The sequence below is a fragment of the Psittacula echo genome (genome assembly GCF_963264785.1).
Source record: "Psittacula echo genome assembly, chromosome: 4".
Lineage (NCBI taxonomy): Eukaryota > Metazoa > Chordata > Aves > Psittaciformes > Psittacidae > Psittacula > Psittacula echo.
Genome location: NC_137738.1, coordinates 14,852,434 through 14,870,951, shown reverse-complemented (window position 1 = coordinate 14,870,951; position 18,518 = coordinate 14,852,434). Strand labels below are relative to the sequence as shown.

Genomic DNA, 18,518 nt, shown 5'->3' with positions numbered 1-18,518 from the left:
CAGGAGGTGCAGTGGCACAGCTGGTTTAAAGCCGAGGTTGTTTTGTACATCCCCACCTCAACAGTGGCACCTCCACCTTGGTTTTTTTGCTGGTAGAATGGAAACAACCCAGACCTTACTGTCTTTGGCTGTGGGGCTGAATGTCACCAGAAGAGAAATGAGCTGCTTCTTAATTAAAAAAGGTTAAATTGCTTCTACACCAGGGATAAAAATATCATCAAATTGCCATTTCTCATCACAAGAGTAAGCAAAAGGCAACTGTTGATCTTCAGTGTTTCCTGACAGGTTCTGGAAAGCAATAAACCCACCAGGATATCTTCTATCATGAAGGCAGGTGGTAGTGGGGAGGCAACTCAGGATCCACATCCCAAAGTCTGCCAGGGCTAAATCATATTCCGGTTTGTCTCCTTGTTTAAAGGAGAGAGAAGGTAACAGAGGTCACTGAGAAAGATGTTCATGCCACGGCTTTTGACACAGAGCATCACACAGACAGGATTTATTACTTGCCCAACCTGTACAACACTGTCTTTGGCAGATTTCTAGGAAAGAAACCCACATATTGTGATACTTACTTAACTACAAAATTCCTCCCTCTCTCTCAGATAGAGAAGACTGTAGATGTTCACCTTTACTGATATTCTACTGTAATTATTTTTATGGCAATTCTCCTTCATTAGTTAGAGGATCTTAATGGAATAAATAGAAAAATGAGCTCAAGCCCGAGTATTCTGCATTGTAATCTAAATTAAACTAGCATTACAAATTTGTTTACATATCTCAGTTGAGTTATGCAGTTTCAAAAGTTACTTGCTGAATGTAAACATGTCTCCTGATGCTACATTACCCACTATATGCAGTAAAATATAACCTAATGTAATACAATAAAACTGAAAAACCAATAAATGTTCCTATTTATTGAAAAATTGGACAAAAAAAAAAGCTTACTGTCAGTTTTTAAAGACTGAAAATCAATAGATGATGAAAGGTTGTGGTTTTTGTTACCATTAGACTGTTGACTCTAGCAATAAGTGAGATATGGATTACAACTGGGGGAGTAAAGAACTAGTGAGATATACAATTTGGAGCTAAGAAGCCCCAAAGAACCCCGGGTCTGGGGTTTTCAGAAACTTAATTCCCAGTATTTGCACAGCAGTGGCCATCTAGGCAGCACTGCTAATGGGCCCCAAGAGCATAGCTCCTCCATTTGGTTAACAAAGCCAGCTTTAAGTATCTTCCTGTCTTTAAGAGCATTTCTAAATTAAGGGGGCTCTTAATCAGAGTTGCATCTGCTAAGGATTGTAAGTGGAGGAGACCCAGCTTTCACAGATATTCACATCCTGCTAATCAAAATAATCCTCAGACAACATAATGAAACTCCAGCTATTGCAGTCCCACCTCTCGTGTGCCTGGATTGAGCCCATCAGCTCAACAACCAAGTGGTGTCCCCAGGTCTGGCCCACACACCCCGTGCAGTCCTCACATAACAACTAAACAAATCTGCAGTGATAAAAACCACTGAGCTAAGCACAAACACTGCATCCAGAGTCCTTAAATAGTGATCTATGCCAAAGTTTCTCCAAGTGAACCATTACAGGTAGGTATGTTTTCACCTATAAGGTATAACCATTACATATAAACCCAAATATGTATGTTCTACCCACACTATATTCCTAAACTCTGGAACAGAGTTTGAAAGGATGCCAATTATTACTGGGAGTTAGGGTTGCTTTTAGGAGTTATACTCTCTCTGTACGTCTCATAATCATACAGCAGCTCAAGTCTTGCTAGATGGGGGTAACACAGTAAAAGCCAATACTGCCTTTAGATACACAAATGTACTTCTCCGTAAAAGGGGACAGTGACCACTGGGCCTGGATGTGACAGAGAACTAGTAAAGTCATCTTACCTGCTTATTACAAGAGCACAAAGCTGTGCAGTTTTAAGTATACAGAGAAAAACACAAAAGTCACAAGACCTTGAATGTGTTGACAGTATACAGGAATGACCATCCTACTACTGGCCCCAGTCCTGTACTTTCATAACATAAAATTTGTGCTTCAAACTAAAGACAGCACAGAGATCATTAATTTTCATATCCTGGTTTACTTCTGTTTTCCCAGGTAGAGAGCTAGCTATTTCTGACAAGGTGGCTGTTACCACATATGCATAATCACATACCAAAAAAAGATTCATGTTGTTCCTGTAAGCTTTCACTTAAGTACACCATGGAAAATAACTCTGATGAAATAATTTGCCCAGAGCACTGCTTGTCTAGAAGATTTGTATAATTTAACTGCAGCTCTGTAAATAATTTGGTCATAGACAGGTCACCAGCGCAAGTTGGTGCTAAACCCATGCAACGTTAAGAAAACGGCCAGCAGGCCAAAAATTAAACCTCAACTAATCAAAGTATGTACAACTCCTGGTGCGTACAATACACATTAAAACCCAGTCCAAATCTACTCTTTTTTGGAATATGCTTATTCAGTTTAAAGGAATACACTGGATTTTTCTTTGGGAATTAACACAACGAAATGTTATGCTTTCTCTCAGTGAGGAAAAGACCACTTGCATATGGTTAATCCTGCGGATCTCCATAAAGATGCATTTTTGCATGATAACATCCCAAACTTGCCACAGCACAATTATATAGCATAGCATTTTGTACTGCTGCTGAACAACCAGTAACTTTCACCAAAGCCTCTCAGTTCTCCTTGTGTGGTTACTCTGTAAAGAAGCAAAAGCTACTGCCCTGATTTTCAGTCAAGACTTAACTGAGTCTGCAAGCAAGAGGTACAAAATTGTATGCATGGTACATTGCACCTTTAATCATCTACCTACCTGAAATACTCAAGCAAGTAGTTAGACATCTAAATGTTCCAACTACAGACTTAAAATAAATTAGTTTTGTAGTACATGACTCTGTCCACATTATTTAAAAACTGGCATTCACATCCCCTCTCAACCCAAGTATCACTAAAGCCAATCAGAAACTCCAAGTCAGTAGCACAGCCAAGACCAGGCCTAAGATTTAGTATGTGAAAAAGGGAGAGAACCAACAACTGCAGGATGCTTCCCATTCATGCTTCGTGTCTGGACAAACATTTTCCCATCAGAAATGTCCACAATCAGCATTGCCTTCCTGCACCAGACTGTAAATCAAGATATGTTCTGGAAGCCTCCTATGATTTTTACCGAATGAGAAGGAAATAGCAGAGCAAATAATACATAAAACAAGGCAACAAAGCCATCCCTCAGCAGGACCGAAAAAAGGCCTCAAGAAGAAGAGACACTTACAATTATTTCTCAACTGAAAAACAGAGAAGGATGTAGATGGGTTAAAAGCCAGCAAAAAGTAGTAGAAAAAAAGCCCACCAGGTATTGTTGCAAGAACCTCTAGATAAGCATCTTAAATCAGGGTAAATTACACACCTCATGCTGGTGACTCGGTCATGGGAAATTATGAAGCTACGTGATGTCTCATTTGTTGTGCTGAAAACAAATGTAAATAAATTACTGAGAGAATCTCATTTACATTTAGAAATTCATCCCGATGCATGACATGACTGCTGATGGTTTTTTTAAATGACACTTTGAGAAGAAGTGCCACTATTAAAACCAGATCATAGCCACCTCAGCAAGAGCCTCTGCTTGTGTGTGCGCATGTCTGTTTGTGTCTAGGCATGAGTGTGTAAAAGCAGACGTTCTAGAGAGAACTTTTTTATCACTGAGAAAAAAGGCTTTCTTTTACTCTTTCAGAACCAAAATGGTGGTGTCAGAAGACCCATCAATCTGTATTCTTCTGTTTATTTTTTCCCCCTCCAGAGTGGGAAACAGCAAGACAATGTTATGGATTGGCTGCTGCCAGTACAACAGAGTGCAAATGCTAAAATTGTAGGAACAGAAAATAGCGCGGCATGCCTCTCCATCACCAAGTGTAATAAAACTTCCCCTTAAATACACACACAAAAAGCCTTTTGCTAAGCTTTTATCTCCCCCCCGCCCAAGTCCCACATTTTAAGCTGTCACCAACCCAATTGAGAAGGATATCCAGGAAGCTGTAAAATGGAGAGCAAGTTGAACCATGGTTAGCTAAGCAGCATACATTCAGGCTAATATCCAAATGCTTTAGGGGCTGTCATTCTCCATCCCGCGTGGGAAGGCTGCAAAGAGACGGACTTGCTCGTATCATGATTGCTCTTATTATTACAGCAGTGAAAACACTGCATACTAATGGGGATATGTTTTCAGAAAGAAAACTGTTAGATGGCTTTTTAGACTCTGTGCCTGGCTGTCTGCGCTTCAGTATCCAATGCCTCCTATCCCTTTCTTTGCTTCCCAAACAGAACTCTCCAAAAAAGTTAGTAACACGAGGGTGAAATAAAACATATTTCCAAATGGGGACATGACAGTGTTCTACAAGCCCACATACGGCAGCATATTTACATAAGCCTGCATAGGTCAGAGAGTTTATTTGTTAAGGGACAAATAAGCAGGCCATGAAATAATTATTTTTCATTGTGCCCTGCCAAACCTACTCAGCCAAAGGCTAAATTGAGCTGCTATTGTGATTATTTGAACTGTGGAGCCAAAAGTCTTCACTGCAATGCATCCCAGCTGTCCTAAATTTTATTCTGATGGCTAGTTTTCACACTAGCTTGAAACTTGGCAAAAATGCTCTTCAAAATAGGCAGGCGGAAGGCTTGCTTTATCCAGACCTACATCAATTACTGATTTAGAGCTGCTTTGAGAACTTGATTATTAACAAATCACTTCCCGATATTGTTATGACAAGATTCACATATGCAAACGACAAGCTGCTCATATGTACACAGCTAGCAAAAGAAATTAATACAAAGGTTCCCAGATTTATTTATGGTTATTTCCTATAGTGCTTTACTGCAAATTACCCACTAAAATATAAAAGAAAGGGGAGAGGTCCAGCTGCAGCACTACAGCTTTGCCATATAGTGACATGGGAATACCTAGGCCATAACTGCTCAACATGCTTCTACCTTCACCCACCTCCCTGTGGGAAAGGATCTACCACTGCCTTCTGGCATTAGAGGAAGAAAAACTATGAGTTCCCAAGCCACAGATTTGGTCAGCACACCAAGGAGCAGGGAGGATTACTCTGAGAACAGCTCAGATGACAGGCTTGGGAGGATATTTCATGCTTTAAACAAGGCTGGCAGTGGAGAGGGGGGGAAAACTCAAATATTTTTCTTTAAAAACCCCATAGTTCAGAGCTTAAATTAATCCCTCATAATGAAAGATTAGGAAGATAACATATAGAGAGAAGATTATCCCATGTCTGCCCATTGTGAGGCTCTTACAACTTTCCTTAAGGCGCCTGGGGTTGGTCATTGCTAGACACAGAACAGGAGGCTAGAAGGATCTCAGAAGTGATTCATTTCATACTTCCTACATTTCTGTTTAAATAACTAAGACACATACAAAGGACAATGAGGCTAATTGTTTTGAAGGCAGCAGACTTATAAATAAATGACATGCCCATCATTTGGTATCAGGCTGCACGTACCACATCCCTGACAAGACAAGCGCACCTCGCTGCAGCTGCCCTTCTTCTCCTCCACAACTCCTACTATTTTTTTTATGCTGTTTGTAATTTCACTGTAATATCCTGAGGGCAGCAACCACTCCACATTTACACATGAATTAGAACAACACCTCACACAATGGCATACCAGTCCTGATTGGACCTGGACTGCTCCTGGGAATGCTACTATAAAAAGAGCTCATAAATGTATAGAGTACAGCACAGTAACACACACACACACACACACACACATACCTTTTATCACAGTTACCATCACTGGAGCTTTAACTCTTGGTTTTCCCAATAAATTTGCTGATTGTTTCCTTGATGTTTAAGCTCCAAATGGCTGCAGGATGTGTAGCTAAGATCCAGCACACCTTCACCAGCATACTCTGTGAAGTAAGGTGTTTACTATGGATGTATCCACTGTTTAATAAAATGACAGAAACGTTACTGAGTCTTGTTATAATTATCAAGGCATAAGGCTGAATCTTTCTTAGGATCTGCAACTGATGCAGTGATGAGCTGGGGACATTCAGGATAAGGAATCAAAAGAACCCACATCTGTGTTAGCCACATGACCCCTGCATACCTGTTACAGACCTGCTAGGTCTTAATCTGATCAGCCCAAATTCCCTTATGTCTTTCTTCCTTGGGAGAGGCTGTTTGACCTTTGAGCTTATATTTTAATATATTCTGGCATTTGAAATTTTACCTCTAACAAACTAGTTATTTTCTAGTACTTTAGATATAAACAACTCCAATACAAAATTTTAACTTACTCTGGTATTCAGTCACTTAAATTTTAACTGAAAATATAATAAATACATTTGAAAAACCTTTACCAACATCATTCCAGTTTTCCCAAAAATTCTGTCACACCCATTATTTTGTAAGACTTTTTCTCCTGAAGGACCATGAAGCGCCAGTGTGGTTCAGAAAGACCAAAAGGAAAAGGAAGAGCAAAGGTGCAGCTAAGGTGGCAAACCAATAAATTACTTGAGTACATGCATAAATTCAGGCATCTAAGCCTCCTTTAAGGTCAGGTTCCATGTTGGAGACACTCATTCCAATATTTAATATCTAGGGGGGAAAAAAAGGGAGAAACAGCCAAAATGTAAAAATATACTTTTAAATCTGAGTTAGAACAGCCACTTTGCAAGGCCTGTATTTTGTTTGTATTGAACCAGAAGTTCACCTTAGAGATCTACCATACATACTACAATCTCTTCTTTCACAATAAAATCAAGAATGTAGAAATGACTTTTTGTTGACTACCACTTGGTGGACCTTGTATTTGTTAGACTAAAAACCCCATGCAATCAAATTCTGTGGAAAATCCAAGATCATAAATTCTTTTTCTCTGGCTCCAGATGGATTGGTAGCTTTACAGGGCCTGTTCAGTATAATTTTACACTCAAGTTTTGTCCATAACATAAATATTGAGAGTTTCTGTCTCACAGAAACATGATCCTCATTGTTGGACATTTTCAGTCTGAGCACTTCAGCTTCTCTATAAACTTCTCACAACCCGTGATTTAACTCCTGTTTCTTTTGCCCCGTGTGCCCACAACTCTAACCAAAGAAAACTCAGTGTTACACTTCCACTCTGGAGGAAAGATCATTCAAGAATACTATAAATATAGTAAGAGACCATGGTCCATTTGGAAGAGGCTATTGACAAACCTACTCACACTCAGTCATAGTCAGATACGTGACAAAGTCCAGTGAAATCCTATTAGTGAATAATACAAATGACTGAGCTTAAAGAATACAGTTAGCTCCTAATTAAACAGCCCATAAATCTGTTCAGAACTTGCAGAATTTATCACCAGAACAGGAATCTCAAGGCCTTTCATACAGTCTCATTTTAACAGCCCTGTTGTCCACCGAACAAACAGCTCTTACAAATGAGGTATTTCACCAACTCAAAAAAAAAGATGGTTATGCACTTAAAAGATGGTTATGCACTGAGTTTTCTTGAAATTGTGTAACATTTACATGGTATAGCACATACCCTTACTTGTTCACTGCAGTCTGATTCAAAGTGCTATAAATATGTTTGCCCTTTCTGCTAAGCCCGCCTAAGGGATTAGCAACCCCCCAAAAGTTCAGTTGAATATTAACTGCATTAACTTCGCAGACTGTAACATACTGTTACACTCAAACAGCCTACAGTGCAGTATGGATGACTTGCTTAATAAAAAAAAATGTTTTCATGCAAAGACCTATTGCTAGAAAAAAAGTTTGCTCTGTCAAAGGAGGTGACCTCTTTCCATTTAACTCCATAAAAGCAAACAAATAAAAGAGAGATTTTTACAGGGATGTCCAGAGAAACACTTATGATTTTGTCTGTCAACCCAGATGGACTTCCCTTGGCAACACAGCACCAGTTCCACTCCACGTTAGAAATTCAGTTCACCATGAAAAAAACCCTGTGAAATACAATAGCAAAGTGCCATCTACTGTAGTAGTGTGAAGTTAAAAAGTATGTAAAGAGAAGTGTGACTGTTTGCTTACTTATTTGTTAAGTAGTGCTTTGTGTGCCAACTCCCATAAAAAACACGTGTGCTGAAAGCATAAAGTTATATAGCAGTGAAGACAAATAAAAGGAACAGGAAATACTTAAAAGTTGGAAAAGGGAGAGCTGATCAGAGTTCAAAAAGGAGGTGACTTGATAGCTAATGCCAGAAGTCAATGAAGAGCAGGTTCTTATGCCTCCTAAGTAAAAAGCTTCCAGGCAGAGAGAAACTGGTAGTATCAAAAGATGAAGAAAGAGAAGGAGAAAGAGGAAAACAAGAATGGCTGGAACAAGTCTCTGAAGGTTACAAGTTGTAAAATGGGCTGAGTAGAGTTGCTTGATTAAAGATTAAAAAACTCTCCTTCATTATAATCACAGTAATACAAAAATGTAGAACGTGTCCATTGTCTGCTGAAAATAGAAACCGCATAATATATTTTCTTTGCTTTTATAAAAAAAAAAAAAAAAAAAAAAAAAGAGATAAAACAAACCTTCTTTGTTGCTGTGGGAACATACAACTCTCAAAAAGACCTTGATATGAAACCTTTCTCATTGGCTCCTCAAGGATCATGTATGTATCAGTTTATACACACTCCCATATGAAGTGTAACCAGAAGCTAAATTCAAACTTTCAGAATTAGAAACCATATTTTTTCCAAAACACTGCACACTTACTTGCTTCTGCCATTCATCATTAAGTTGTCTAGAAATGGAGACCAACAATAGATGTTGGTGCAAGAACTTAAACTGCAGAGAGCCTCAGACCACAGCATTAAACTGGAATTAAAGCTTTATAGGAAAAGAGAAATGCTTCACTCCCTACCTTAAACACACACACACACACACACACACACACACACACACAGACTGCACACCTGCTACCCACCATCCAGATGGGCCTGAATTCTCCTGAATCAGATCTTGGAGTTTTAAGCTCAGCTTGAGTTCAATTGGATTTCAAGACATCAAAACATATTATCATTTCATACTTAAAAAAATTAAATCAGTGCTCTGGAACTCCTACATTCAGTGTTGTTTGCACAGTCATATATGTATTAAAGTGTGATTATTGCCCCAAATGTACTAATACAGATAAATAAAATGCAGCTTTGCAACAACATTTAATTTAATTATATATGCTCACTTAACACATGAAAACCAAAACCAAGCTGATTTTATATCATCAGCATGTTAAGCAAGATTGGGAATTCAGCTAATCTGTAGTGACCAGGAGTGGGGTTTTTTTAAGTCCATAAAGGCAATTTATCAGCCCAAACTCACTTAAACTTTGTAGGAACCGGCCCTTAATGCACAGGTATCATAAAATATTAACACATGAAGAAAAAAACTAGGAAGTATTGTTTTCCTAGAGAATTTGCTAAGCTTGCATAATGTAACATTTATCATCAATACAATTTCTTCAGTTAAGAGACCTCTAGCCTCCTCTTCAGGAGGAGGTCTCTATCTCTAGTTCAGCAGCTCCTCCGAGTCCCTGTTTCCTGCACACCAGTGGGCTGCTTGCAAACGGCAAAGTCACGTTTTAAATCAGGACTGGCCTTTCCCCACCACTGGTCCTGAAACCAATGTGAGACATGCAGGGGGTTAACAAGTAATAGGCACAGCAGTAAGACGTTCTCTGCAGGGACTGCGGACATCTGGAAGTGCTGCCGGTGGTGCTCTGCCAGAGCTGAGTCTGGCAAGCACCAAGGCACAGAAACGCGAGTCCTGTTTGCTTGGCCAGCCTTGGACTGACCTTTATTCGTAGCGGGGAACAGGAGTTTTGTTAGTGAACACAGAGTTCTGGTCTACACATTTTTTAAATTGATTATTTTATTGATGTGAAGTGCCCAGGTGCCCCCGTGACAACCACTAATATAGATTTTGAAAATAAAATTAATTAAGGGCCAGTCTGGACCACCTTTACTGTCATCGTGTAGTACCCTTTTCTACAAGTAACAATGCTAGCAGCAGGCAAGCACAAGAAGAGCGTTTCTAGAGTATTTCATTACACCTCAAAATACTTGACTGTGGAGTTCAAGATCACTGTCACCTATCTACATGCACACACACACACACACACTCACTCTTCTCTCCTACCTTCCAAAAGGGAAACTGAAGCACTGAAAACTTAACCGACAAAATTCCGTGCTGGAGCACCAGCTCTGTCCCTCCAGACCATAACAGCACGGCATGGTACAAGCCTGAGCTGGAGCAAGAGCAGCCTGGCACGCAGGCTAATCTGAATTATAGTCATCCAGCCCTTGAAATGGTTCCTCATTAGCTGCTGGTTAATGGAGACCCAACGAGTAGTGTTATTTTCATCCCCTGCCTCCTGAACACAAAATTCATTTGCAAATATCCTGTAAAATACTGCAAAGCAAGCCAAAGAGATATGACAACATAAGAGGCACACTATTTATGGAATGCACTTACCGTCATTTAGAAAAGGAAGCTGACATGAGCAACAGCCTAAATTTAGCAACACATTTAGTTTTTATTCACTAGTCACAATGACAACATTTTAGAAGGCTACCGCACACCTTGTGAGCTGAAAGGTTCCACTGAAATCAAGACAGACTTTGATCTGAAAGGACTTCAGGATCAGCTCCTTAATGAATAAAACACTGAGTTAAATTAAGGCAATCACCATCTTGACTTTCTATTCCAAGTAGATATAAAATTACATTGATTGCAGGAAATGGTGGCATTCAAACAATATTGCAATGGCCCAAGCCTGAAAGCTAAATTCATTGTTGAGCTAAACCAGGCTTTCAGAGGGCATCATTTGATTTGAGGGAAAAAAGAATCTACGAACCACATATTTTCAATTAATAGCATAAAAGGCACAGAGTAAGAAAGGAAAAACACTGGTCAATATGCCACATGCCACTTAAACAAGTAGTCTTGCCATGTATATGCATGAATACTGAGTATATATGTATATGTGTGTGTGTATATATATATGGGTGAGTACATGCATGTGGTTTTGTCTTTGGGGAGGAGGGCTGTTCTGGGGTTTGTTTTTTGGTTTTTGGCATTTCTTTAAGGCAGGCTGTGTTACAAAGGCAAAATTTGAAATCCAGAAAGAAACAATGTGCTTCGGAACAGCCTGAGAATGCTCACTTACCCGCACTACCTTTAATTCAAAAGTAATTGCCAATCAACAGCGCACAAAGTTAAACCTACTTCTCTTGAAAACTCAGAAAAATAATTGATTCAAACCCTTACCTTTGGCACCTTAAAGACTTTTGGCCATGACTTACCTGTATAAATAGAAAGAACTAATTTACTACAGAAATGCCCATGGGCAAACATGTTCTGGCTAATGAAGTGTTCAGCTTTTGCATGATTAACCAGCTGGTGGGGGTGGTGTAAAAATCACAGGGCATAAAATAATAAGAAAAAAATTGATTAGTAGCTCTCTTTAAAAGCACTCTATGAAAAACTTCCTTATTTTTGCTCAGCAGTTTGGAAAGGGACTGTACGTACAGAAAAGATAGACTCAAATGACTTACCAAGGAGCCAGGCAGAGGCTGCACCAGGCACTCACTCCTCCAAGACCTGCATCGCAGAGAGGTTCAAGTGAAAAGTGAGATACCAACCAGCACCATGTCTGGATTACTTATACAACAGGTCCTGCCACTAGTCATAAAGGTAATTTTCTACCATATTGCAAAAGACATTATGCAGAATTAAGAACTGTGACTATGCTTTGACTCAGTTCAGTTTCTTCCCCAGTGCTCTACACTCGAGCACTTTAGCTGGCTACAGCTACTCCCATGAGTCAATTTAAGAAGTGCCTCCATATGAGCCCAGGGATTCGTATGCTACATAGAAATAATGCACACATTTAGGGAATGAGATGTAAAGATGATGGGGTTTGCACTAAGGACTAAAATCCCCTTGCCCTTCCCATCTTGTACAAGGGGTTTCTTACAAGCTCACATGCTCTGCCCTCAAAATAGGTCCTAATTAGTTTACAAATACTTGGCAGACAGGTCACAAAAATAAATGTATCATTAACTGTCCCCTAAACCAATGCAGGCTATCCTGAAGCAGTTTCACTTCATAGGCATTTGCTCTAGTTCCCTTCAGCTGGGGTATAACTAGCATGTAGCAGTTTTCCTTTAAGAACGAAAACCACATATTTTTATGGCAGTGGATTACTTCAGAAATATGAAACAGCTGCTCATGCAAAGCATATGCACCAATAATAAGAAACTACAAACTTTTAAGCTACAGTAGGCCGTAGTAATAGTCACAGTCTTCTTTACCTTCATTACTTCTATGGAAAATGTATGGTTTACATCTATTGCTGGACTTCTAAAAAATTATTTGTATTTATGTACCATGGGAGAAGTGGGCAAAGGATCTGCATCTCAGGAATCTGCAATGAGTCCCAGCCCTGGGGATGTTCAATGCTGGGACTTCATGGGTTAGGAACCTATGTTAAATCCCTTTGGCAGTATACAAGCAGCCACCTTACATCCATGCCTGGTTTCTAACTGCAGTGTGATTCCAGAGCTTCCCCTCTCATGGCATATGACAGTATCCAGTATACATCCATATGCCCAGCTACCTGGATATGGATTCAATTCGTCAATCATGCTGGTATATAGTGTATGCTGTGACTCAAACTATTCAATCAACCCATGGGATTCTTTGCAAGGAGTAGTGCCTGAAGTGAGAGTTACTGTGAGAAGAACCAAAGCAGAACTCTGAAGTCCCTTTCCCTTCTTCCCACAACTCCTCCATTTATCTTAATTATGACTTTCTGCAGGAGCAAATATCTCTAAATGCACCAAAAGAGAGATTTTTCCATGCTGTTTCGCCACAGAAGCCAGGGAGATTATCCTGATCACTTCATGCATACAACATACACTCCACCCAAAGATTCACACCAGAGAACCAGCCCGGCTTATGCAGGTTAGATAACTCTACAAGCATTCCATAGAGGTCTTCCTTTCTTATCACAGACATCCGAGAAAGCGTGCCACTAACTTCACGGTCAGTTGAGACTTCTGACATCAAAAAGGTTTTTGCATGTTTCTGAGGCATTGCTGGATAGGTGGATCTTTCTGCCTTTGCATAGTTCTTGCTTTTCAGCCTCCTCTAACCTTTTAGGAAACATTTCTACATATTAACACATAGGAAAGTGGGCACTGAGCTGACATAAGCAAACAGACATAGATGAAAACTGAAAACACTGGAACAAAGCAACATTTCCATCCGTACATCAGTTCAGAAAGTGCTATCTCCAGACAGAATTCCAACTAAAACAGAAGTTTCTAGTTAAACGAGAAGCGGTATTAAATTCCACTTGAGTCTGATTTCTATGGTCATATTTGAATCGTAAGCAATTTCTAACATGTCAGGTATTTCTAACTCTGACCAACTGGGAGCCTGCAAACTGAGAGCTTGTAAACTACGTTTAAAGTGATTTTCAAACATGGTAACAGCCTAATATGCTTGCAACACAATTTATTAATTGCAGTCATACTTGCTAAGAAATTATGCTGTGGACTACCTAAGTTACACCATCATTTTGGCTAACCTACTTTTTTAAAAAGTAAAAGGAAAGAAATGCCAGTTTGCCATAGAAAGTGAATGCCTGTTAAAATCATATCGCCTTAAAGGAAATCAAAAATACAGCTATGAGGAAAGGCTGTTCTGCAGATGGATAAAGCTAATTCTTCAGATCTGTACACTGGACTCCAAAAGCTTTACTTAATTTTCTGTTTGTTTACTTAAAAGCAGTTGCTTTGGAAGGATGCTCCACACTGTTTGCTCCACAGAGGGGTCTAACACAAGACAAATGCTGTGGACTACAGGTTTAACTTCAAAGAACACGCATACATGAAGTTATTTAGGTGCCTAATTCCACTTATACCAACTCTCAGTGAAACTGACAGATAGTAAACACCTCTGAGGACATGGTCCTTTGACATTAACATAGATTCCTCATCGGGATCCAGGTCCATGCTTTTTCAGACAACAAAACAACAGAAAATAAACCCCACTTTGCTCCACAGTTTCCTTATTCTCTCCTATACTGGAGTTTCTCTAAGATTGACCACGGTTCCCAGTAGAGGACACAACAGCCAAACAGCTGGTCTAATTAACTGGAGTTTTTCATTGTAATTAGTAACAACAAGAGCATAAAGCAATCAATAGGACACCTTATGCTGCTACTGCTTAAATCTCCTTTGACTACCCCTGGTTCAGCCATACCCTTGAAGCAGATTTGGAGAGTTCTCCTGCCACCCTCCCATGCAGAATCAATTTTCAGCAAGGATAATATTTGCTATTATACTAGAAACAGATAAGCCACATTCTTAGCCTGTGTGATGCAGCTAAAAATCAGGTTTAAACAGCATATCGAGGAGCCAAAGGATTTTTTCTTATAAAGCATTTTAATTACCTCTTAACATGATTATATACTTGACCAATGAGTAACATAGTATGATATTCACACAACTGCAAACAAGTTGCATACAGACTTGTGCAACACACATGTCCCACTCGGGCTGGAACAGAACCATGCTCTGTTGCTTCACTGTACATTCAGCATCTAATTTCTAACTTTGCATGAAAAACAATTCATCAAAAAGTCATTTTAAACTCTTCCTAATAACTGCTGAAGGACTTCTTCTTCATATATTTGAAGAAGAGATATATAACTGTAAACCATCTTCTCCAGCTGAGAGACCAAATTGCTAAAATTAGCCCCTGGAATTTCTCCTTTGGGTGCCAGTTTGAGTCTTGCTCCAAAGGACCACTAACAATCCTCCTGACTTTGAAATTGCCCACAACTAGTCAATCAGGTGTATTTATCGATGAGTTGCACACAACTCCCTTGCAAAACATCATGTATTTGTAACCTCATTTTACAAACGTGGGATTTTGTTCCAGTCTCCTGAAACTGTACAAACACAAAGAACTCAGATGCCCTCTTAACCCTCATTGGAAGCGACAAGTGAGTCCTTCTAAAATTGCAGACATGCTGTCAAGTGCAGGTGTTTGTAAACAAGTTTGGAAATGTTTCTAATTATAAACCCTAAGAGTTAAAATTAGAAGTCCAATCCGCTAGCTTTAAAAAAAGAACTTCCAAAAGGGTTCATCTAAATGAGAGCAACCAGTGACGTTTAATTTAGTTGCAAGAGCGCAATTTCTGTGCAGAGCAGCATTCCGCTCTTCATCAAACTTTCCACTATGAGTTACAGAACATTTCTTTTTAGAAAAGATCTATGATACCATACGAATGTTCCCAAAACTTCTGTCCTTGTTGCCAACACCAAAGTTCAGATTTTATGGGGAACTTCCCATGCCGACCTCCTACGAACTCAAACCAAACTCTACTTGAAGGACCCTTCCTCTTCTGGATGATGCTCTCTCTGATAACCTTACCTACTGTAAAGCTTGGCTTACCCTGCCCTGGCACAAACTGCTGAGGGATAAAACTGGGGAAGGCAGAAGCCCTCCCAGAGCTCCAACTGATGCAGACCCTGGGATGCTGTCACAGAACTGGTGGTGCCTCAGTCTTGCCTTCATCACTATGGTGTGGAGGCCGGAAACGTAGCTCTAAGGAGCCATGTTGACTGATACCTCAGACAAAAGGTTGGAGGGAAGCTAATCCTCTCTTTGTAACTCCAGATTGCGTTTATAATGCACTACGAGGGAATAGTGCAGACAAAATAAATGGACTTTACCTCTGCAGAAGCTTTGGGAGAAAGCAGAGCTTTTACCAGACTCAGGCGGAGATGGAGCTCTTTATGGCAGGGATGGGGGAAAAGGCGTTAATACTTCAATCTCTTGATCTTCACGTTATTTCTTAAGGGAAATATAACAGCACATCAGAATGGCTTTGGCTGATTACAAGTGAGCAAACATGAAATAATTTCAGAGAGGCTTGACTACAGCCTCACTTCAAGCAACTCTTGCTGCACTGTCCTGAAAAAGCTAGAAGGGGAAATGGATTAAACAGTGAGAACCTGCTTCAGGAACAAGGAGGGACTAGGCCTGCAGCACAGGTAGGACTGTGAGGGGTAGGCGAACACCAGCTCTTTGGCCCCTGCAGAGCTGGCCTCCTCCTTCTCCACTGGGATGTTATATGACAGAAGAAAAGCCCAAATCCATTCTCCTCAAAAACAAGGACAGAAAGTAAGCTGTGCTTGTCCTATCACCCTGAGGAAGATGTTTCACTTAACAACTACTATCCAACTCCTCCTTTTTCTTCTCTTCCTTTCCTTTTTCGTATTTGCTGCGTAAAAAATAAAACAAAATAGCAGTTTCCATACTTTTTCTGGACAGCATTTTGGAACTCATTCCCTTCAACAAACATCACAGTACAAGTTTAGTGCCTATCTTGTAGCTAGAAAGTGTGGTGCTGCATCAGGATGAGAATACAAACGTGCTTCCAAACCGGGAGCCTTGCAGGTGGCACTTCCTTTGCTGCAGGCCGTGGATATAACCTGTAATTGCTTATCACTTGAGCCAAACCCTTTTTTGTGTGTCTGTATTAACGTAAGGGATGGAGAAGCCCAGTTTTCCTCTTTGGTGGAGGGACCACAGTCAGTGGGAGCAGAGTAAGGGCACAACTTGCCTGCAGCTGGTGGTCACTCCGCCTCTATTCATTGCCTTGGGTACCTCTTCCCCCTCTTTTCCTTGGCTTGAGTACCCTGTCCTCCCCATTCCTGGCTGGTGCAGTGAGAGCTCCCTCTCCTGTTCCAGCCTAACCAATGTTAAACCTTGTCCTACTGGAAGCATGGCCTGAGTGAAGAGACCAGGTTCAAAGGCAGTCCCGTGAGCTAGGTTTCCTGTTAGAAACTGGCACCAAAATACATTCCCTGAGGGTGGGGGGAATAGTATAATCCTCCATTTAGAACCTATGTAAATGTATTTCTTTATTAAACATAGATATATGTGCACATGCACAGTTTAGTATATATGTCGGAGTACGTATACGATGTGTGCACATATGTATGTGCACACATACATATATAGCATTACAAATCTTGAATGCCACTAATCTCATTGCTATTTTAATTCAAAGTAAGTATAAAAATCATTAGCTTCTATAAGCCTATCTAACTTCTGAAGCATCTATGCTTCTACATGTACCTGTACTGTGTTCAGCTGGAAAAACATTTTTTCCTAAAAGAATATAAATTGGAGCTGTGTTAGTAATTATTTTTTTTTTAATTTTTTTTTTTAATATAAAACCGTGGTTTTTTACGTAAGTCTTTAAATTAACAGTACGCATGTATTTAGGAGATTCTGCATCACATCCACACCAGATAGGTCAATTAACCCATTACAGTTTTTCTAAGATGTTAGATGAAAGAAAATACATTCAGGAAATGCTTAAATGGATTTAAACTAAGCATTTGAGTGCTAAAATAATCCCAGATAGTGATTTATTTCTAATATTCTCTGCATGCTCAAAATGAAAGCATGAAGAGCAGCACAACTGCATATATCTCCTATCAAAAATAGCTGAAAAATACTATAGAAGAGTGCCTGCTGGGTTGGTTATAAAAGTAAAGTATAATCCATTAACTGCTAATTAGAAGCATCAGAAGCAGGCTTTGCTGCAATAAGAGCTGGCCCCTAAGTAGATGTTTCTGTAACCATTTAAAGGCACAGGGTTTCTCCAGTTGCTGAGAATGGAGCTTGGATGGTTCCAGCATAAAGGCCATGTGAAAAAAGCCTATGGCACTTGGCCATGCTGCCCAGCTGTTTGCTAAATATGATGACAGGTGCCAGTTTTTCCATTTGATCGTGGAACGTAATACATCTTCAAACAAATTTTCCCCAACTCGCCTGCTGCAGTTACATTGCAGAGATTCAAAGAGAGGAATGTTGGTTGTTTTTCCCTCTGACACACATATTGCAGAGTCTTTGGCTGATATTTCATTATCTGCCTTTTTCTCAAAGCTGGTTTTAGTTGTATGTGTTAGTTTGCTTTTTGGTGCTATTGTTGGAGGATAATAAAGAGCTCTTGGGTAAAGGATTTAATTCTGAAGAAATTAAAAAAAAAAAAGGAAAAGAAAAAAGGGGGGGAAGTTACTATTTATAATTAGACTTAATAAATTTGATCTGCAATAAGGACCGATTCTCTTCCTCTCTGTCAACTACTCCCTAAAGAGTACATTTCTCCTGTTCTTAATCCAACTACTTAGCCAAACCAAGGTCTTTCCAACTACTAAAGGCCAAAAAGACTTTTTGATCCAGTTGCTTATATAAAGGCCTTTAAGGGGTCAGGGCAAAATAAGGTGAAGCCAAAAGAATTACCAGCACCACAGTTCCCTGCAAGAAGTTACCAAGACAGAAAGCGGCAACTATGACATGAGCAACAAAGAGATGATGCCTTGAACTGGATGACAGTCTCCAAACACCAGCCATGCCAGATGCAGAGCCAAAGGGAGCTCAGATTCC

General features: G+C 39.9%; 1 protein-coding gene across 3 annotated transcripts in view; it reads right to left on the bottom strand.

The window, feature by feature from the left end:
• The window catches only part of ESRRG (estrogen related receptor gamma), a gene marked incomplete at its 5' end in the record, with an annotated part of 375,667 nt that overhangs the window by 341,029 nt on the left and 16,120 nt on the right, over positions 1 to 18,518 (bottom strand). Inside the window, 2 exons of one of the 3 annotated variants that reach the window (XM_080615781.1) lie at positions 11,310 to 11,344; positions 11,597 to 11,642. The exons of 1 other annotated variant lie outside the window; for it this stretch is intronic. In XM_080615781.1, coding sequence (XP_080471907.1) covers positions 11,310 to 11,344; positions 11,597 to 11,642 — 81 coding nt within the window. The remainder of the gene's footprint in view (positions 1 to 11,309; positions 11,345 to 11,596; positions 11,643 to 18,518) is intronic. One more of the 3 variants, XM_080615780.1, reaches the window with a different exon arrangement.